This window comes from Gobius niger (assembly GCF_951799975.1).
Source record: "Gobius niger genome assembly, chromosome: 14".
NCBI classification, from domain to species: Eukaryota; Metazoa; Chordata; class Actinopteri; order Gobiiformes; family Gobiidae; genus Gobius; species Gobius niger.
In genome coordinates, this window is record NC_136865.1 from 20,375,026 (window position 1) to 20,397,986 (window position 22,961).

The window sequence follows — 22,961 nt, forward strand, 5'->3', positions numbered from 1 at the left end:
ATCATGAAGTCCAAGAACACACCAGACAGGTCCAGGATAAAGTTATTGAGAAGTATAAAGCTGGGTTCGGTTATAAAAAGATTTCCAAAGCTTTGAACATCTCTCAAAGTACAGTTAAATACACCATCTAGGTATGGAAAGAGTATGACATCACTGCAAACCTACCAAGACCCGGCCGTCCTCCTCAATTTACAGACCATACAAGGACAGCACTGACCAGAGCTGTTACCAAGAAGCCTATGATGACCCTGGATGAACTGCAGAGAGCTACAGCTAACTGTACATAGAACAAATATTAGTCGTACACTGCACAAATCGGGCCTTTATGACAGAGTGGCTAGAATAAGCCATTTTTGAAAACAATGTTGGACGCAGAAACCACAAATGCAGTTTGCAGAAAAAGGCAAAAAATGCAGCTGTACCGAGAGAAAATGTGGTTATCTTGACTGTTCTTCATACAATTATCATTTCACTGAACCTATGCTGCCACTAAACCATAAACCTATTGCACTTTTGGTGAATAATTTGTATCTTTTATAAACTAGATCACATTTAGTAAACCAGTAACACAATAGTAGTAGTTCTGGAAATGGAAGTAGTTCAGGACACAAACAGTGGTTGGGGATAGTTGTAGCTATAATTCGGTCTGATGAGAGATCACTAAGGCAACCCTTAGTTTTACATATTATTATATCATATTTCATAAAGAAATACTGTATCAGTGCCTCTCCAGATCCAGTGTAACACCAGTTTAGCACTGGATGTAGTACAAGGCCTGTGCTGTGTGCTGCTGCCCCCTAATGGTAAAGCTTTTGAAAAACACATTCAAACAAGTCAAAAAGAGAGACAACACTTTCTCAATTTAACCACTGTAATTTATTCAGTGTGGATTTTCATAATAATTTTTTTTTCTGTTGCAAACATTCTGCCAGCAGGTGGAGTTTACATATCTGCTAATCATTTCATAGAAGCGCTGTTAACTAACAATCAAGCCAGGCCAAAAAAGTAGAAGGAAAACAGTACATTATTTTTGCAAAGAGAACCGTTTACAGCAACAGCCAATGAAATGACAGCAGTTTCAGTCAAAACTCTCTCTCTCTCCTTCTCCATGCCAAAACACACAACTCACGCTCGCCCGCTCACGCACAATGTAAAATCTAAATTGCACAAAACAAACGGCGCAAAGCAGTGATTAGCCGAGGTGCAATTAGCGCTTTTAATTACAGTATTGCCATCATTGTTTCTCTCTACTTCTAATTCACCATTCACAATCTCTGATCACAACAATAACTTTGGCTGGTTGGGTGATTGTTACTGGTAGTGTGCACCAAAGAAAAATATCTCTGACTGTTTTGTTTGTTGGATAAAATGGGGTGCTAATATATTCAAAATTAAGACACATTTAGCTTTAAGCACTGGGGAGATGGCATGGCTCTCAACAAGCAGGGCACAGTGTAAATACAAGTACAATAGCGTTATATAAATTTCTGCGATAAAGCTAAAACTACTAGACGGCCATATTTAATTACATATCAAGTGGTAGGTTGTATCACTTTAAGCAAAAGGTCTGTGTTTAACAAAACGTAAGAAACTTAATTACATTGCATATTCTTGGCTAAAGATATAGAAACATTTCTCGTATAAATTAAATGAAATACAAACAAAATCGCTGAGATGTCTAACTTTCTCGCTCCAGCTGGATTTACTGTACACTCCGATCAGGGATAACTTGTCTAAAATGTAGTCACATACTCAGTAAAATCTGGCAATACATTGGACTACTTTTGGATAGATGCCAACAATTACAGACCAGGAATCTCTCTGAAGAGCTACAGTTTAGGAGACGCGTCACTCAGCTCATCACAGTCATCACAGCAGGTTGCACTCGTGTCATTTTATAACATTCAAATGCAAACTCTTTTCAGCGAGGGCCACATGTTGAAGTGTACACAAAGTGGAGGGCCATAATCAGTGGTCAATGCAGTGAAACATTAAACTGGGTGCATTTAGCGGAGGTTTTGACCATGTAACCGCACCTTTATTTAGGCTTGGAACCTTTTAAGCCAGATCTGGATCACACAAAAATACTGCGGTTATAATGTAGAATGTAGAATTATAATAGAATAATGTAGAATGAGCAAACTTGCAGTATAAATGTATATCTATGCAATGTGTGCAAACTTAGCAGGAGGCCTGAGGGCCAACACACATTGGTCTGAGGGCCGCACTTGGCACATAGGCCACACTTCGGGTACTCCTGTTCAAATGAGCCTATAGATACACACGGCATCGGGTCATAAAAGGGGGCGTGGCCTCATCGAAGGGGAAAATAGAATGTCAAGAGAAACACATTTTTTCTGGTGGAATATGAACTTATTTATCACAAACAAATAAAGTCAAGTGTAAATCGGGCCCATATGGATATTTTCTCACTGCAGATTGTTCAGTAGAAGTGAAAAAACGGCAGCTGTAGCTAGCGCTAGCTAACCGTTAGCATTAGCCAGATGCTAACACGAAGCACCATGTTAGCATTCTCCGTTATTTATGTATTTATGGTCTGTTGAACCACTTAGCTCCTCCCCATGTCTTTGTATCTTTATTTAGTAGAAAACTATATTCGTAATTCATTTGTTAAAGTAGTTTTTGAATAATGAGAGAAAGTTTCGATTTTTCTCCAAATTGTTTTCCCCCTTAACTGTTTTCAAACATGACCATATATGGGCAATTCCAGAGACGCCGTCTGTATCTATACGCATGGCTAAAATAGAGATGAAGAACAGCAAAGAATTCAGTGGTACAATTTTCAGTAGATCTCCTGGTTTATAACTGATATCTCGTCCCGAAGCTGATGAGGTCTGCACTTTGTTAAGTCAGAGCTTAACAACATGGATCACAATCAAAATCCATGGTCCCGGGGCTTTGGGTGGTTTTAGTAGCGCAGTGATTGGTGGCGTCCCCCGTAGGCTGTTTTTCCCCCCTCTGCTATTGCTTGTAAATCCTCTGGTAATTGTATTTGTACTAAAATCCGATAACTTTGTCGCAAATTGTACGCAATTGTAGTTAGATGAGAGCCACATGTGGTGCTGTGGTTACTGCTCCCGTCTCCCTGCAACTAGGTGCCAGGTCGAGCATTTCTATGTGGAGTGACCACTAAGGCTGGGAACCGTGAAACAATACCAGTCTGGCATCGAGAAAAAAAAGGTACTACTGGTGTCGAAAAATTTGATGTATCGAAAGCAGGTAGTATAAAGAAATATTAAATCTTTATATGCAAGTTTTGATGCTGTTGGTCATCAAAATGTTAAAGACAAAAAAAGACAAAAAATGGGAAAAAACTGTGGGAAAATTTGGGTCAAAAATTGGGGGGAAAAACACGAAGAAAACTTGGGAAAATTAAGGGAAAAAATTGAGGGAAAAACGTTAAAAAAAATGTGTTAAAAATTGGGGGGAAGTTTTTTCTGCCCTTTTGTAGTTAAAGGAAGTTTCTTGGTTGTTTCACCTCAAACAAATGATAAAAAAGCGAAATAAATTAAATGGAAGAAAAAGGAATGAATTAACATTATTTATGTTTTATGGTTTTATATGACAAATATTTTCGTATCGGTATCAAATAAAGTATTGTAAAGTATCAGTATCAAAAATGTTAAATTAATGGTACCCAGCCCTAGTTATCGCGAAAAACCTATACAATAAGGCTAACTCTCCCTTGCCAAATAAATGTCCAAAAATGATTTATATGGCAGGTTCATAACACAAATTATTAGAGAAAGCAATTGTGGATTTTCTGGAGTTTAATTTCACAAACTGTAAATTGTCTAGAGACCGCCCGCCCTCCATCTTTGGCCTTTGTCAGTCCATTAAATTCCTACACATTATTTCCCACATCAAACACATACATTTGTTTTACGCTCTAATAAATCTTATCCACTAAGAAGTCCCACACACTGTCGCACACTGTTATACCTGATCGGTGCATACCTTACCACTCGCTCACTTTTTAGTTGTTATTATTAATGCTGTTAATATTCGAGACGCGCGGCTGGATGGTCACCCTCCGCACCGGCGTCTGATCCGCGTTCCTATTGGCTACGAGCTCCTGGAGTTGCAAAGACCCGCCCCCGATGAAGCAGAACGCGGGGCAAACGGGGCCGGAGCAGTCCACGTGCCCCTCCCACAGCGGCCTCAGCGAGTGGGCGTCGTAAAAAGTGACGCGGCCCTTCTCGAAATCCAGACACACGCCCAGCCGCGGGGGCAGGGGGTAGGTGACCCCGGTGGGCGCGGACGGGGCGTTGCCGTTGGTGATGGAGTCGCGGGAGCTGTTGCCGTGGTTGTTGTTGCTGTGGTGATAGTTGTGCTGGGGCAGGAAGATCTTACCCATCCCCATCGTGAGGAAGCAGAAGGGCGGAGCCGAGTCCATGCCGTCCTCCGCGCCGCTGTCGTGGCCGCTGTCGGGGTCGTAGCTGGAGGGACGGATAAAAAGACGGAAGAGAAAAGCTTGAGACGTTGAGATTGTTTTTGTGAGTGAAGGAGATGGTACAGGGAAGTGTTAGGCAACCACTTTCTCTCTTTTGAGCTTTGATTAGAAGAAGAAAATCCATAAAATGTATTAGCAAAGAGCTGCTGATAGCATCGTAAGTAAACTTTATTCCTTTAGAGTTTCAAAGATTCATTACACCTCATTGTTGATGAAAACTTGCCAATTTTGTATTCCTGTGCTTTGTTGATTAAGTTGCTATTGTTGCTCTGTCTGACTTTGATTTGGTTTAAAACAGGCTGAAGTTTTGGCTGCAGACCCCTGTCATAACAAGTCATAGAGTTGTTGAGAGGAGGTAGGAGATTCTGGATGTCCATCAGGAAGAAGAAGAAGTTTATTTAACCATCAGAACTGGGACACATGAACTCATGAGATTGTGGTAGTATTAACTGTTTATGCTTGCACTGTAGGCAATATTATAACCTCTGGCGATGACACAGTTCATAAAGTTATCTGCGAAGAAATGTGAACAAGGTGAGAACTGGAGGTGTCCTTGGTTTGACTGTGCAGGGAATAGAAAAATCCCTCACACAGAGGGACAGCTCATATTAGATTTTTGGAGATAAAGTCAGAGGACAGAGTGAGAGGCTTGGACATACAGAAAGGAGGGATGGTGAATTTTACATTTTGTGACAGAGGCATTGCAGTGAGAAGTGAATGCAAAAGATGGACAGATCGAGGCAAATAAAATGTAAAAAAACAATACAATTATGGTGTATTTACATCTAATGTCATATTATAATTATATATATATCTTACCGAGGGCTGGCCATGTCTTGTGGAAGATGAAACCACTCTTGTAGTTTGGACTCCAGACCTACGCCGACCTGAGCACGTAAAGAATACATTAATGCCTCAAATGCCTCTGTCAATGGTTCAAGTCAAATACAATATTGCTGTCATGTTATTTGAATAATCAAAAGTCTTCAAAATGGCATCCATAACAGGACAAAAGTCATGTGACGTAACAGCTGAAAGAATACAATGTCTATAACCAGCCTTTATATTCCCCTGGTTGAATGACAGACTTGGAAATCATCATACATACGTACCATATCCTCTCAATCACCACCAAATCGATAAATACAACATCAGCCAAGTAAACATGCCTTAATTTCATTCATATTGTGTGTTTTATCAAATTATGGCACAATAACAGCACTTCAGAAGAGCTCACTAGAGAAGCATTAGTCACAGTTGAGAAACAGACAGATGCATTTCTGCAGGTGATAAACGACGTCTTCACACCATGAGATGGAGCAGTCTAGACACCTATCAGGGTGTGGGATTGAATTTATAAATAATATCATTTTTTGTAACGCTTTGTTTAAAATTGAATGTGACTTGGTGTATTTCATGCTCACTGATCAATTTATAATGCAGGTGCTAAGGTGTGACTCTGAAACTATAAAAGTATGGATAGCAGATCCCTTTCTCATATTTTAAACATTGAGGGCCCGATCTTGTGTTTCTAAACGCAGGCTGTAGACTGGACTGGTTGTGCAGTACCTTCACGAGGTAGGACCCGGGCTCCACTGAGCACGACCAGTAGTGCCGCCCCTGTGTGATGGCCACGTCTCCCACCAGGAGGTCAGAGGTCAGGTGACAGGAAGTGAGAGCGTGGTCCGCGGCCTGAAGCAGAGACAGTCCCGGGACGCTACGGGCGCAACGCTGCTCTTTAGTGACCACGAGCCGGTCTGCGTGGAGACCCCAGCGAGAGTCCAAGTAGAAGTTTAACACTAGGAGGGACAAGGAGACAGGAGACGAGGGAGGAAGAGAGGGCGGTGAGGATTTAAGACAAACACTGAAGATCACAGAGGGGTTATTCACAAAGAAGGAAGGGTCTGATTTCATTGTGTTGCTGACAAATGACACCTTTTAGATGTTGCCAGTGACCTTGGGATAATGTCAAAGGGTGAAATTTCCCACAAGGGTCTTAGTTTATAAAGAAAACAAGCTATTTTTAAGACAGCAACAAAAGATGCAACTCTTAGCAACTCAGTGATATCAGACAGCATTAGCAGTGGGAGGAATCAACATTTATGGGAGAGAGAAGCTTGGAGTAGGCATGCGCCCCTCCCACTGTTGCACGATGACTCAGGGAGAAAAATGCAGCTATCGAAAAAGGCTTAAACAGTTGGGATTTGAGTACAAATACAATTACCGGAGGATTTCTAAGCAATAGCAGAGGGGAGAGAAACAGCCTACGGGGGACACCACCAATCACTGCGCTACTAAAACCACCCAAAGCCCCGGGACCATGGATTTTGATTGTGATCCATGTTGTTAAGCTCTGACTTAACAAACTGCAGACCTCATCAGCTTCGGGACGGTTACAGGAGGAGAGTGGGTTGTAAAAGGACATAATGAGGATGCACTGGGCGACCACAACAGAAAAAGAAGTGTGGGATTGGAGGAGACCTGATGGATGTTTCGGGTTAGATGTCAAACTCAAGGCTCTTGGGTCACATCACTTTTGATTTTGGGTAGCAATAAAACTGTATTAGGCTGTAATTATAGTCATATCCTTATAGCACTCATGGCTTCTAGAAATTCCTATAAGGAGCAATGCACTCATCTACAGTATGAACAGTGAAAAATCTGAATTAAACATGGGCCTATATGCATATAACATATATTTTCAGGTATAACTGTATACATAGTGATAAGTAATAGTGTTTGCGCCAAACATTATAGGGTAACGCTCTTTCAACTCTGTGTTTCTGTTTAGTAGAATTGACAATCAAACTACATTTAAACTTGAATAACCAGTGTTGCCAAATAAATACGGACTCGAGATAGAAACTCTCCACTGAGATCACCAAAAGTAGCTCTACATCAATTAATTTACCTTTACCAGTTTAAAAGACTGAAATATGTGTAAAAATGGGCTGAATCACAAATACATTTAAAGGAACAAGCCACCGTTTTTACATACTGAGATATGTTCTTACCTGAGCTTAGACTCAGACACGCAAAACGACCATTTGGCCTCTCCCACTGTATTACTGCAGCTCCAAACAGGGGTGAAGTTGAAGCTACCGCGCTCTTCCACAGGCACGCGCAAAGACCAGACAGGCATGTATCAACTCGCTAAGCTCAGATAAGAACATATCTCAGTATGGAAAAACTGTGTGCCCTCAGCCACTCAAAAAGACCAAAGATGTTGTTAGCATTTGGCCTCTCCCAGTATATTCCTATAGCTCCAAACGGGGTGAAGCTAGAAGCGACCAAGCTCTTCCACGGACACGCACAAAGACCAGACAGGTACACATCAACTCATCTAAGGTAAGAACATATCTCAGTATGGAAAAACGGTGGCCTATTCCTTTAATTATCTGTAAGTTAAACAAAAACGAGAACAGCAGAGGAGATTGAGTAGCACCTGAAGGAGCCTGCACTATGACTGTATGTGTCTTTTCTTTTAAGTCTGCAGTAAAATATTATGGCATAAAACGCCCAACAATCATTCAATTAAACAAAACCATTTCTCTGAACAAAACAATTTGGGGCCTGGGCGTTGTCATTAGCTCTTTTTGGTCCTACTCATTGTGCTGAGTTTGACAAAGGCAGTTTAGGGAAACAGGATGGGTGCTCTTCTTACGTTCAGTAGGAGGCAGCGGAGTAGAGCTCAAAGGATGATATGAAAAAAGCTGAAATGGAAATCATGTGAAAAAGGGGGAGAAAAGCCCAGAGTCAGGTGACGGCGAAAGTGAGAGATAAAGAGAGGATGGACAGGGGGGAAAAAAATAAATTAATAAGAAGTCTTGTTAAGTGACTTTAATAACAATATTGTATGTTTTGAGATGAATGGGCCTCGGGTGACAGCAGCTCGAGGAGGATATAATGAGAACGTGTTGGAGCTGTCACGCTCCTGTCGCCATTTTGAACAGTTTGGAGCTAATAACCAAGGATTAAAGAGATGCTTTTACACAACTGCCTGGGGACTAACAGGGAAGAGGTCCAGCAAAGTCATTTTTAAGACGTAATATTCTTTTTCATCGAGGTTATTGTTTGATCAGACCTTCTTATTTACCGTACTTTGCATTTTGTTTTTGCCTTTCAAGAAATCATTTACTACGGCAACTGCAATGTTGGATATGTAATTGGAGTATTTATTTATTTACTTATTGCATAACAGAAAATCCATAGTACAGCCTTTGCAGCTTTCAATATTAATAATTTCCTTCTCAGAGCAAATCTCCTGGCACTAGTTTTACGCAGGCATTTAATTAAAAAAGTGTCAACATTTTTATATAACTTCTCTCTTGTAGCTGGCAGCCGTTCTGGGCAAACGCCTAAAGCCAATTCAATCAACAATAACGGCTTATTCAAGATCAGATTAACGTGTTTTCTAATCCTCAATCAAATGTTTTATCCCACGCCTGATTTACATTCAGTTTTAAATGGATGTCGGGTTATCATTGTTCTATTTGTCTTTGTGCACTTTTTACTTTTCAGTCGCAGTAGTTGCAGTAGCTGGGCATAAATATCAGTGATCACAGGGTTTCTTGAATTATATGAATGTATGCAAATCCAGTCAAAGTTATAAGTTCAAACAGACATGTGTGATTTAAGTTCATTTGTTTGGTTTGATGCTTTTCTGTTGTTTTCAAGTGTTCTTCTGGTTTATAGGCAAATGTGAAGTGCGCTGCGGCCTTCATGCATGTGCTGAAGGTTCAATCAGAGCAAAGGAAAAGCTGTGGTTAGGGTACAGTATGTGAAAATAGATAATACTCACCGCAAACGTTTTAGGTGCCTGCTAGGCAAACACGAGCAGTTTGTTTTTACATTAAAGCAGAACTAAGTAACTCATGCCCCACTGCAGGTGTCGTAGCATGTTGCGTTTTTTTTTTACTCATTAATTGTCCGTGACAAAGGGAGAGAGCGATATTGTACATCTAATTACACAATGGAGATATTTTTTTTTCACTCTAACTCGGCTGTAGATACTGTTTAAGTGGCGCTAACCCGAAGTTAGCTTTGCCTGTTAGCCTGTTAGCTTCTTCTTCATGATTCCATTAGTGTGTATTGCAATTGTAGTTTTCTGGCCAGAGACACCAGGGGGAGATGAAAGACCCCCAATCATCCCATTAACTCCAGAGGGACTATGAAAAGGATTTATTATGGTAAACAAGTTACTTAGTTCTGCTTTAAGGTGCAAGCAAAAAATCCAGGACCACGAAACAGCCCACTAATCAAATCAACAGGCGACAGGTTAGAAAGGGCTGTACCCTATCCAATCGTAATACATACATCAATGTAACTTAAGGTTTCGATCCTTTATGACTTACAATTATTTATATTTAAAATCTTTCAATTATAGCACTTCTTTTACCATTTTAGCCCCAATACCACAACTATTTTGATTTCATTTCTTTTAAGTGAATTCTACCTTTACAGTATGTACCACAGATTTAAATGAACAGATCGCCCGTTTACCCCACATGTCCCATTGTGGTCGCCCTACCTGGAGCGGGAGGGGTGTGCAGGTACACCTCCTCGCTGTAGTCGCCGTATCCCGCCTTGTTGCAGCCTCTGACCCTCAGCACATACACACTGTCCATCTCCAGTCTGTCGATCACCGCACTGCTCCCGGTCACCTCGTCCATCCGCTGCCACCCCCACCGGGCAGCCGCCAGACCCCCCCTCATCCCACCGCGGGCCCCTCCTCCCGGCACCACACCGCGGCGCCGATACTCCACCGAAAAGTGCCAGGCTGGGGAAGACTCCGGGGGCAGGCGCCAGCAGAGGAAGAGCTGGTCATAGGCCAGAGAGCGCTGTGTGTCAATGACCGGAGCCTGAGGAGCTGAGAGAGAGAGACTGATAATTAGGATAATATACACACATGGATCATGTCGAGATGGCACTTCTCAAAGGGATTCCCTTTAATAAAGTGAATTCAGTAAATATGGCTGTACATTTAATCAAATTTCAATTGATTCCCGCTCTCATCTATGGCAAAACCTCAATTATCGATTTCATTTATTTGTTATTCAAGATCAGTTTTTACATTTATATTTCTTATCCGTGTTCATGAATCATATTCAAAGGTTTAAATAAGAAAAAACATAATAGAAATTGAGATAATCTTTAAGTGGACAACAATATGTGATTATTATTATTTATTTTTTTTGTCCTTTCGCCCAGTATTAATATACCATTGACCAGTAAAAGCCTACGATACCTATGATAACTTGTGATTAAAAAATGTTCATAGATTCACGGGACTGAAAAAAAGATACTGAATTTTCAGTGAAACTTTACTGTTTTTTTGTTTTTTTTTTTGTTTTTGTTTTGTATTACCTCCTAAATTGAATCCAAACCCAATGGCAAATGCAATGCAAAGGTCCAGTAAAGTGCAAGTCAGTTGTTGAACTGAAGTATTTTTGTTTTGTTTTAATTTTTAATTGCATATCATTTTTTTCTTATCTATGTCTGTTTATCCATGAACCACTTTGAATTACGTATCAAAACTGGTCTTGTCTCTTTGCCTGGTAGCAGTGGTAGTTGCTGTGGTAGTAGGATTTCACCGGAAAGTACAACTTCCTTTAACCATGACCATCTACACGTTCTTTAGTCAAAACAATTTCTCCTCATATTTGGAAAACTTCCTTCACCCCTGGTTAGGATCTGTCTGTCCGCCAACACCTCTCCACCATGCATCAACAACACATCCTACAATTTTCTTCATACCAAATGTTCGTAATCATCAGTGGAAACTATTCACTCCCTTTTATTCCTTATCTGGCTCCCCTCATGCGCCCCGTCCCACGCGTCTCTGCTCCAGTCGTACCTTGGATGAAGTTGAGATCTTGGAGGAGTTTGAGCTCTTTGGAGACGTCCAGCTGAAAGTGTCTGAACGATGGATCCGCCGCCAAAGAGAAATGCTGCAGATTCTCGATGGCTTTACTCAACCTGAGATGGAGACAGACGAGTGAAAGGGGAGCGTTTATTTAATGTTTCTAACAAAGATATGTGTACGTCATGGACTGATAAGGAAAATGACTAAATGTACAGTACTTTAGATATTTCAATGTTTTGAGGCCCCTTTTGAGGCCCCTTTCTGTTTCCTCTTTGAGTTGATCATATGAAAAGATCTGTATTGTTGTCCCGATTTGAATGACAAGCACAAGATAAATAATAGATAGATTATTTTTCATGCTGTAGAAAGTTATTGATTGGAACATGCTTTTCTCTGAAACATATAAGAACTGGCCTGAACTAATGCAGTGTGACACTGAATGTGTGAGCTGAGCATGATGATGATGTTGTGTATTGCAATAACTGTGAAAATAACCTTTTATAGCTTCTTTTTATCTAAATTCTGTGTTATATGTTTCATGTTGCACGATTCAACCGCAAAAAAATCCTAGATTGTGAACCTGTTCTCAAACAATGGCGATAGAAACGATTCTGATGATGATTATGTTATGTATTGCCATAACTGTAGCACAAGAATCCCTAATGACCTGTCATCTGGCAATGCAGAATGAATTGGATACTACTGTTATGTACTTCAATCTGGCTTAATATTTGGCATAGTCTGGTTGCCTTGACTGTGTCAGTGTGTCCCATGGCAGCTGTGACAGACATTCTGTGGCCTGAAGGAATTGTGGATACATTCTTTGAGTGTCTAGCATTTTTATGTATTAACTTCAAACATTTCACATTAAGTACCTCTGAGAAAATATTAAAGTCGAACCAATGCCAAGAGTAAATTGGATACTACTGTTATGTACTTTAATCTGGCTTAATATAATATAGTTATAATATAGTTTTATACAATATAGTTTCTTTATATGGCGTAAAGAAACTAAAGAATAGAGTAAAAATGTAGTTGAGTACCAGTACATCCAGTGGTACACATACCACCATTTTAGAACCACTGATTTATAATAATCGTTTCATGTTGTCTTGCTGAAGTAGGTTTTTATTTGCATAAATCTTGTTTTAAAGAAACATCATTGATTTGCATACACCAGAGTTTGTTTTGCTTCATTAAATTGACCTCATTCATATTACCCAACACTTCCTCGGGGCACGAACATCTGTCACTGACACCGACCTGTTGTGAGTTTGGCGCGCCGCCTGGACGAAGCAGGGCTGGTCTGTTTCCTTCAGCAGCTCCTGGGTAAAGGCCACGAGCCCCGCGTGCTCCATGAGGCTCCTGCGCTCGGACACCTGAGTGGACAGCGCCTCCCCTCGCCTCTGCCGCGCCCCCTCCAGCGCCTGGGTCAGAGACGAGTGGCGCTCTGCCAGAGCCGCCGTCAGGTCCCGAATGCTCTGTGCCAACTGCTCCCGGGCCGACACGCTGTTCACCTGGAGAGGGGGACACGGTCAGTGACGAAAGATTACAACAGACACCACTGTCCAGCATGTGATGATTTACTAACTAACCATGAGTGGAAGGAAGGAAACTTTATTATTAAAACAAAATCTAGCACAGTAGTATTCGTATACGTTGGAAAAACACTATTCATCCTGGTGAGTGCGAGGGGGCGGACATGACCAGAGCATCAGGGGTAAATAAGAGCAGCGGACCTGGACCTACAGGCTGCAAAAGGATGCATTGCAATCTCATTTTAAAATATTTTCTCTCTCCATTATAGTCCCGTCACAATGCACTTTAATGATGAGGATTTCTATTTTCATCCCTTTGAAACAAACAAAAAAACACACAGATATTTCACTAACACTGCACTGGTGGCACTGGTGGATGAGAGCCTCCTGCTGATAGCTGCATAAAACCCATGTAGTTTATCTGTAGGCATTACTGACCTCTGTCTGCGTGATGGCGCTCTCCAGCTGTGTAATCTGAGACAGTACGGTGTCCTGGTTGGACAAAATGTAGTTCATCTCCTTAGCAATCTTCTCCTGGTAAATTAACACAGACAGCAATTTCACAGTGAGAAAAAAAGTCTGACAGTTACAATGAAATAGGCAATGTCTGTACTTTTTAAAGGTAGTTCAGGTACAAAGTAGGACTTTATTGTGGAAAAGCGATATGTTATTAATATTAATAGTAAGCATTTGGAGTCCTTTTATGTTTACTGCCAACTGGTTTTAGCCGTAAGACCTGGCAACACAAACTGTGGGACTCATTCTGCTTTCTGAAAAAATGTAATGTAAACAACTCTGTAAGCAACATGTTTTTTGTAATTGTAAATCATTCAACATCGCAATATTTGTATTAGTAAAATCAGAATTTGAACTGAACTTCATGTCACAGAGAGATCATGTTCATGAAGTAGAAAAACTTTAAATCCAGTGCTTTTGAAATACACTCAATGTTGCCCTCTAGAGGAAAAATTGGGCAACTTGCTCTGAATTGGCTTTTGCAGTAAAGTCTTATTCTTATATAGTTAGGTGCGGGTTAACTTTTAGACAATCTGCTTTTGGTAACAACAGTTTTTATTATTTTACTGTATTGATGCAATACAGTGAAATAATAAAAACTGTAAATTCCCCTTTTTCTTTGTCAAGTTGGAGTAAATCAAACAGCCAAAAACAGCAGTGATACAATCTTTTCTTAAAGACACACTGTGTAACATTTTGGATCATAGACAGACAATGCTATTTTTGCAGTGGGTAATCGAAGAATAGATTTGGATGAGGAGCTGTTAAAATCTCACATTTGCCTGCCTTTAGTCTCCATGGAGACGAGCTAGAGACGTCCCCACTCCCAATAAAGCTACAGTCTGGTCCGAGGTGAGGTGAGCCACTTGCATGCATTTAGGTATTTTTAGTGATATAAAAATATCTGTAGTTAAATAAATGTTTGTATTTCCTTAGATTTATTAGGTGAAAAGTAACACGGTGCAGCTTTAAGGCAGTGACTGAGGAGGAGAGCTGTACCTTCAGAGCTTGGTAGGCCTGGGCCACTGGGAGGATTTTGTGTCCTCCGTGAACCCGCCGCAGTTTACAGAGCGGACAGAGGAGGCGCTGACACGACCGGCAGTAAAACTGGAGCTTCTCCTGGTCATGCTCTGGACACGTCAAAACCTGAACAAATGCAAAAATGATAAGAAATAACAAAGACAATTTAGGTCCAACATATTTTTTGCTTTTGCTTCTTGTCCTAAATGTTTGTGTTTATTTTATTGCATTATTGTTACAGCTCACAACAAAGGGCAGCACAAATTACATCAACGCATGTAAAGTCCAGTTACCTTGGGTCTGAAGTTGAGCGTGGGCAGGATGTGCTCGTGCTGGGCCCGGGGAGTGCCCCAGGGGTGGTACAGCTTAAAGCACTCGTTGCAGAAGTTGGCTTTGCAGTCGGCGCAGCCCTTTGTGGCCTCCAGAGCGTGAGGAGGTTTACAAAACTGACACATGACGGCCACACTGCCCAGGCTCACGGTGTGACGGTATCTGAGGGGAGAAAACCAGTCCTTTAATACAGAGGGAGTGATGAGAAGAACTCGTCTGAACAGTATGGCCACTGGCAGATATGTTGGAACAAATTGTCTTTCTTGATCATGGCATCATGGGTGAGGTATATTAGGCAGTTCATTTTTGTGCTAAAATGAGTGTTAGAAGAATCATTTAGGTAAGGCATGACACAAGGGTCAGATTGAGAAATGTAGAACACCACAAATAGGCAGGTTATATTGCAGAATTCAACCTAATTATGCATTTTTTCGTTATTAGAAAAGCTAAAGCAGAAAAAAGATCTGGCCATAAAAACACTGACATGGGCAGAGAAAATTATAAGCAAGTACACGTTTTTATTTCAGTGGAATTAAGCTTGTTTTGCAAAATAACTTTTTCTTCTATTGAGGCTCCAGGGCAACCACAAAACATTGCAGCAAAAACACACAGCATTTGTTTGAAATTATGCTAAATCTCTCAACAAGCTTTGGAGGAGCAGGAGGACTTTTTTTTTTTTTTGCATCATTGTATCGCTAAATCTCTAAATTTGAGGGTAATTTTTTGGGCTGTACAGAAAGCAACAAATAATGATGACTTCACGACGCTAACAGGCTGTGAAAGCACACATTCAGCCGGAGTAGCACCTCTCTGTAACAAGCCCCGGTCGACTCTTGCAAAGCTCAGCCACTCCTGACTGAGTCATCACCAGCACTATCGGCTTTGCTTTAAAGTTACTTCACGACACAATGATGATCAGGCACAACAATGAGACACTCTGCCAAACACTCGCTTTCATAGGCAGCAAAGTAAAATGTACGGTGTATATCTAAACACCAACTAGCAACTACTCCAGTAATATGAGCTTCTCTGTTCTTTTCTGCTCAGCGCTTTGAGACTCACTGTGTCTGTGAAGAGTGCTCTACAAATAAATATTGATTGATGAGTCATGCAGCCTTCTCCATGTGCATTATTGTTGGTTCACAACTGGAACTGCTCTGAAAGGTGCTGTCCAGCTGTCCAGAATCGGTATCGGTAGCAAAAAAGCGGGATCGGTGCATCTCTGGGAATTTCTCAAACTCATCTGATATTCGTCATTGCCCTCGTTGCCATTCATCAGTATTGCTGAGGTAATCTGTCCTGTCTCTAAATGTTGAGCTAGGTTTGGTGGCTGAGGCTGTTTCTGGGTTGATTCGCTTCACCTGTGAATGGTCACAATGTATTGGCTCATTGGTATAAGCTACTACTTTATATTATGTCCTACATCATGACATACAGTATTTCAGGTGAGTACCCCCACCTCTCCACGATCCTCTCCAGAGTGAGATTTCGGAGACACTCGGTGAGTCCTCTCTCTCCCAGCTCCACGTCCCGGCGGCAGGCCCCACAGGGGAACATCATGATCAGAGGAGGGCCGTCCTTACGCCTCCTCCCGCCGTACGCTGGGGACCGCTGCAGAGAGGGAGAGGGCGGGTGGGGACCTGGACAGCAGACAGTGGATTAGTAGAAGACAGACTCGAAAAATTAGTGGGTTGATATTATGATTTGTTTTTAAATAAGACAAAACATAGAATAAAAACATCACGTATTTCTTGGGACAGTTTAAAGTAGTAGAAAACCCTGTCTTTACCTGAGCGCAGCACCCTGTCGATGGGCCTCTGGTCAGCCTTGGGCGTGGGTCTGCGTGCCCCACGAGGAGAGCGCATGTTGGGGGTGGATGCTGGTGAGTGGGGGTCTGGCGGGAGGTCCGGAGGGGGGTAACCGTTGGCCACCAAAACCTCGGAGGCGCACATGAGGCAGACGCTGTGCTGGCAGGGCAGGACCACAGGCTGCTTCACGATGTCCTTGCACACGGGACAGTGCAGCTCCTGCTCCAGGCTCTTCATGTTGGACTGTAGGGGGCGGCAGAGGCACAGGGAAACAAGGAGGGTTGATTCGGCTACCACAGATTATACACACAAAAGACTGACCTACAATGCATTTTGAAGAGCTTGACTTTTGTTTTTCTTTCCCAGAGAAATAATGTACGTTGTAACTATGACAACAATGTTTAGTGGTTGTACGTTTGTTTTGTTTGAGATATAACACTGACTGAACAGTTTTTAAACATTTATTAACCATACAATTTCTATTCTCCACAGTCATCTTGCTGAGTTACATCTAGCTGGTACCTGGGATAAAAATAGCCTGGGTGGACAGAGCAAAGAGGCGCCATGAGAAGATGTCCTCAGCAGGACACAGGGCAAGATTCACATCAAATATGGATAAAGACTGACATCAATTTTTCAGACTCCGACTCTCTCAAAGTGGTGCTCTGCAAGTCCGGCTTCTCAGCAGGGCACAAAAAGGCACTTACGTGTTTAACATTTAGTTACATACAATTATAAATAACAATTCTGTATTATACATAAATGAAATGAAATAAAATGATCTATCTGTATGCCAACATCTGATCTAAACATCTTTATTGATCGACGACTGATGACAATGGTAGTCTTGATCTTGATCTAGGCCTGGTGGTGCGTGGAGGGTTAAATATTTGATGTGGTGATGGAAAGGTTGCAGAACGACTGTCCTAAAACATCAAATGAGCAAACAGTATTCACAAAACAGACCTATTTTCCTTTTCGTTAATGATGGAGCAACACTTTCAGCTTCACACATCACCATATGTCGTGTGTGAGGGAAGAAGCCACAGGAGATTTACACTCAGTCTAGTTTTGCTCATATTGTTCCAAGCGTCCCCTGGTAATGCACCGCTCATTGGTTTAAAATAGTTCATCTTCCATTTGCTTGTAGTGGGTCAGTGCTGAAGCAGCGGCCTGCCTGTTAGGATTAGAGGAAAACGCTGTGTGGCTCAAGGACAGGAGACAGAGGCAAGGGCAAACCCGCTGAGACGCACAAATAATCCATGACTTTTTACTAATCGATGCAAGAGAGGACGTTCATAAGATACTGTGGAGGGTGCTTTCATAAATGTCATCCGGACTGAGAGACAAAACCAATTATAATATTCTGTTGCCATGTTGCTGTGACATATTCTGCATACCCTCATGATTAGATCTGCATGGAGGTCACACGCTCATGATGCCAAACCTGGGCACTTATAGGGCTGCATTAGGAATGGCACCTGAAGTGAAATGCGAAATCCCTCACCCCCTGCTATCCCGATATAAAGTGTGTTATTGATGATGAAAACAGCTCTATTGGCTTGTTGCACGGCATGGCTATGCTAGCTCCTCTGACCTGAAGTTGTGAGCGCCAGTAATTCCTGTCTGTATTCTTTTCCTGGAATAATTATCATATTTTCTAAAGATTATGTTGTGGGCAGTGAGTTCCTGGTCAATGATCATTTACTGTGTTCAAACCTTGATGTAACGAGTTCAGAGGAGACGCCTGTGATCATGAAGGATTGATAGTTTGTCTTGAAGCTAGCATGCTATATACTATTTCAAATTGTATAATGCATGAAATGAATGTTAGCCTTTAGCTCCAAGACAAACTCACTGATCCTTATAAACATAGACGTCTCCTCTACGGAAATATTTACACTGTACAGCAACTCGTTCACCTGCGGTAAGTGATCGTCTACCAGGAACTCACTGTCCACCACAGAATCTGTAGGAAATACGATGAATCTAAGCTAATCTTAATGGAAATTAATACGAACAGGAAGTACTAGCGCCCACAGCCTCAGCTCAGAGGAACTAGCGTAGCCACATAGTGCAACAAGCCAATTGTGCATCCATGGATCCGTTTTTATACCTGCTCTGTTTCAGATTGCTAAATTATTAAGATTAGAAAGACCAGGCCAAGCAGCTAGCGCTTTTAGCCTAAGCAAGAGGTTGAGAGGAGATTAAAGCATTTCCAGGATACAAAGGTTGTTGGTAGCTGCTGTGATGGTGCTAAGGATAGACACTGGAGAAGATTCAAAGATGACTCAAAATTGCGTGAGTTTTTCATGAGAGAAATATTTTTTGCATATCCCCCCTTTAAAAGAATAGTCCACCGTTTTTCCATACTGAGATCAGGTCTTACATGAGATTAGACAGGTTGATGCGTACCTGTCTGGTCTTTGTGCGTGGGCTCAGTCACGGAAATAGACCAAAGATGTTGTTAGCATTTAGCCTCTCCCAGCATATTCCTATGGATCCAAACAGGGGTGAAGCTAGAAGCGACCAAGCTCTTACACGTCTTCCCTATTTAAATACGGTTATGAGAGTAGTTACCATATCCAAGTATAGTCACTCAAAATTAAACATCACAAAATTAAAGTGTTCCTAATCGACATGTTTAATTTTGTGTGACTATACTTGGATCGTGTAACCGTATTTAAATATGGAAAACGTGGAAGAGCTTAGTCGCTTCTAACGTCACCCCCATTTGGCCCCATAGCAGAGGAGGAGAGGCTAAATGCTAACAACATGTTCAGTGTTTCTGCGTGACTGAGCGCACTCGTAACAGTTACGCATCAACTCGTCTAAGCTCAGGTAGAACTAACATATCTCAGTATTTAAAAACTTTTTTTTGTTTTGTATCAACTTTTGCTTAGATGTGTTTTATTTATTGTATATATAAAAAATGGACATTTGCCCTTGTTCTCCCAAATGTCCCAAAATGCTTCGTCAATACTCTGAACTGTTCATTGATGCGGCGGCCTTTTTCAGAGAACACATTTGTCGGGACGATATAACGGTTACACTGTAATAGGAACCTTGTGTGTTGTGACAGTGCACACCACCGGGGACCGCGGCTCTATTGATCTGTTGTCAGGAATCTGCGCAACATGCCATAACTGAAGGGACTGTTTAGATAACAATTGTACGTTTCCTTTCATTATTAAAAGCCCTTTTTCTTGCATACTCGATTACTTTACACACAGGAGTCTAGTGTCTACCTTGCATCGGCCACACTGCTCTAACATTAGGGTTGTTATTGTTGTTGTTATTTATATTCTCTCACAATCATCACTGATTGTTTTCTCCTCTGGATGCCCTTCCAAAGCCAGCTCAACATGCTGCAATTAACATAGGAAGTCAAGCGTAAGCGTAACAAATACCTCAGTTTAAAGCTACAGGCTAGTATATCATTCTATTGTGTGTTTCTGGGTCAAAAATGGAGGCTAGGAGGTCAATTTACAAATGGATAAATGCTGCACAAGGGGTTCAGCTCTTTTTTATGTGATGTGGCATGAGCTTATCACAGCAAACACAAACTACTGAACACAGCAGTGTGGGGAAAAGCCACTACTGCTTTTTATCCTGCAGAAAAAAGTCAAGTGAAGCCATTCTCCCAATGCAAAGATGTGCTTAAAAAGGGGTCCATTTGTCATTGTAGCTAAGATCCTTCTAACCATAGGGACCGGGTAGCCTGTAGGACTAGGCAATTCATCTTTTTTTTTCCTTTGACAGAATGGGGTTAGTGAAATGACGAGGCCTACGTTGAGGAAAGAAAGTGAATAATTGGCTTAATCAAAATAACCCACTTTCTCTCTCTTTCATCTCCTTGTCATTCTCCAATGTCAACTCGGGCCTGTGACAGTCTGTAGATGCTGCTTTAGCATTTAGCCTGTCGCCATTGAGCAAAAAGGGCCAAATTCATATTTCTCTGAGGCTGCCAGCGGGTCCGGGTCGGGACACAGCAGTGCGCAGTGGGTTAGGGCCGGGCCGGTGCCGTGGCGCTGCGTGGAGGAGAGAGATGCAGCATGCGTGGCGTTAGCGCATCTTACCTTCACCTGGAACCTAGGCGCCATGACAGAATAATAAAGTATCAAGCCTCAGCGCTACAGCGCGCGGCCGCTCAATAAAAGGGGCGGGGTGTGAGGGGGCATAGCGCTGCAAGAAACCAGCGGACACCGGTGAATGCACGGACCAGCCCCGAGGTACCGGGCTGCGAAGCTGTGCAGGCGGTGTGTGCACGCTGCTAGTAGCCCATTGTTCACACATTGCGCAGTGATGCTACTCAGCAGGTTTTGCTCTGGTCCAGCAGCAGCAATGCCCCGCATCATGTCTCCATGGAAACCAGCATCCGAGAAACATGTCGTCTCCCCAGATCTGGAGTCGGTTTGTTAAAATACGGTTTAGGTCTAAATGAAGATGGCAGTGTCAGTTTCAGCACTTATCTTTGGCTGTTTCAGATCTCGGAACATTGATTTATGGTCCATCAAGGAGCGGGCCTTACAGCTGAAATGTGTTTCTTAGTCATTTTAAACAATAGACTGAGATCACACTGTCTGATCATTTAGGTTGAGATATTGTGTAAAGCGTAGCGTTGTGCTTGATTCATAGTGAGTGGTTGGACCACGATACATCCATCGTATCGGCAGACGCACGCACTGAAATGGGCTACTCACGCTGATGCGGCCCAAAGCTTCCGTCGTCGGAGGAGCTGCTGCTGCTTTGACGTCCATCTCTGTCACTTGAAAGAAAAAGCCACCTGCTGTTGGCATCATCTGGGAATCAGCGACGATTTCAGGCCATAGGCCATATCATCCACTGCGAACAGTCCGAGCTCTTGGCGCTGAAAAATAATTAGCCTATTGGACACGCGACCTATCCTCAGATTAAAAAACAAACGGATGGTTTACACTCATTTTTGCAAACGAAGTGTAAAGACAAAATAAACGCTGTGCGCTTTGATGTAGCGAATGTCCGGGTGAATACCGCTGGAGAGAGACGCCTGTAGCAGACTCCCCGCCCCCTCCCGGAGCCTCCGCGATCATGCTGCTGTCATGGATGTGCGCAGCAGCATCATGTGAAAAGGCTAATCATCCGTATGGCGCGCCATCATGTAGGATTAACGCAGTGTACAATAGTAAAGTGGGGGTTTAACAAGTGGTAGCTATTTAAACAAACGTAAACAAAACAACCATCAAAGGGGAAAACACTCTCTGATGTTGGATCATCCTCTGCAGACCTGTGATCACATGTCGTACACAGAAAGTCCACTAGATGGGGCTCTAACACACAAACTTCAGAAACTTTGTTTATCATATATATCCTATGAAATAAAAGGTTCCAATAAGCCAAATGCACGCGCAAATTTCCGGAGCTCATTGTCTGCTCCACACAATTGACCAGCACAATGTGATGGTGTAGTGTCCCGCTGTGTCCACAAGGTGTCACTGATTTCCTTTATTTGAGTAGGCAGGTTTTCAGTTGATTATCCTACTATTTTGTGCCAATACAAAGTGGCTCTAGAATAAGATACAAAACGTAAAATAAAAAGCCTAATCAATCAATCAATCAATCAATCAATCAATCAATCAATCAATCAATCAATCAATCAATCAATCAATCAATCAATCAATCAATCAATCAATCAACCAATCAATCAATCAATCAATCAATCAATCAGAAAAGGGCATGCTGTGTAGGCAACTATTCATTTGGATCAGGCTATTTGGCTGAATACTCATTTTCCATCCATCCATCCATGCATTTTCTTCCGCTTTATCCAGGGCCGGGTCGCGGGGGCAGCAGTCTCAGCAGAGATCCGTCCGTCGATCTCACGCTCCATCCGTCTCTCACTCGTGAACAAGACCCCGAGATACTTGAACTCCTCCACTTGAGGTAAGGATTCCCCACCTCCTTTTTCCGGTGGAGAACCATGACCTCAGATTTGGAGGTGCTGATCCTCATCCCGGCCGCTACACACTCGGCTGCAAACCGCCCCAGAGCGTGCTGAAGGTCCTGATTTGTTGAAGCCAACAGAACATCATCGTCTGCAAACAGCAGAGATGAGACTCTGAGGCTCCCAAACCCTCCGGCCCCTGGCTGCGCCTAGAAATTCTGTCCATAAAGGTAATGAACAGAACCGGTGACAAAGGGCAGCCCAGGCGGAGACCAACACGCACCGGGAACAGGTCTGACTTACTCAAAGCGAACCAAGCTCCTGCTGCGGTCATACAGGGAACGGACAGCCCTTAGCAGAGGGCCCCGGACCCCATACTCCCGGAGCACCCCCCACAGGGCACCACGAGGGACACGGTCGAACGCCTTCTCCAAGTCCACAAAACACATATGGACTGGTTGGTCGAACTCCCACGAACCCTCGAGCA

At 42.4% G+C, this 22,961-nt stretch overlaps 1 protein-coding gene across 2 annotated transcripts; it reads right to left on the minus strand.

The window, feature by feature from the left end:
• Positions 1-3,728: 3,728 nt before the first annotated feature.
• On the minus strand, positions 3,729-21,772 carry trim46b (tripartite motif containing 46b). 2 transcript variants are annotated; one of them, XM_079571483.1, is made up of 12 exons: positions 21,255-21,772; positions 16,533-16,794; positions 16,203-16,383; positions 14,707-14,905; positions 14,393-14,539; positions 13,316-13,411; positions 12,603-12,856; positions 11,331-11,452; positions 10,005-10,343; positions 6,044-6,273; positions 5,294-5,361; positions 3,729-4,460 (listed from the first exon to the last, which is right to left on the minus strand). In XM_079571483.1, the coding sequence occupies exons 1-12, from the start codon at positions 21,351-21,353 to the stop codon at positions 3,998-4,000; spliced, it is 2,460 nt and encodes an 819-aa protein (XP_079427609.1). In that variant the 5' UTR covers positions 21,354-21,772; the 3' UTR covers positions 3,729-3,997. The 2 variants fall into 2 exon arrangements, with proteins under 2 accessions (XP_079427609.1, XP_079427610.1); XM_079571484.1 differs by lacking the exon at positions 21,255-21,772 and adding an exon at positions 20,631-20,852.
• Positions 21,773-22,961: the final 1,189 nt, after the last annotated feature.

Bases quoted from the DNA above. Each gene is read 5' to 3' on its own strand.
- trim46b (XM_079571483.1), bottom strand. From the start codon at position 21,353: ATGATGCCAACAGCAGGTGGCTTTTTCTTTCAAGTGACAGAGATGGAC. The intron at 14,906-16,202 runs GTGGGGGTACTC...TTCTCCCCTCAG, and splicing joins CTGGAGAGGATCGTGGAGAG to ATACCGTCACACCGTGAGCC. The intron at 13,412-14,392 runs GTACAGCTCTCC...TTAATTTACCAG, and splicing joins AGGCCTACCAAGCTCTGAAG to GAGAAGATTGCTAAGGAGAT.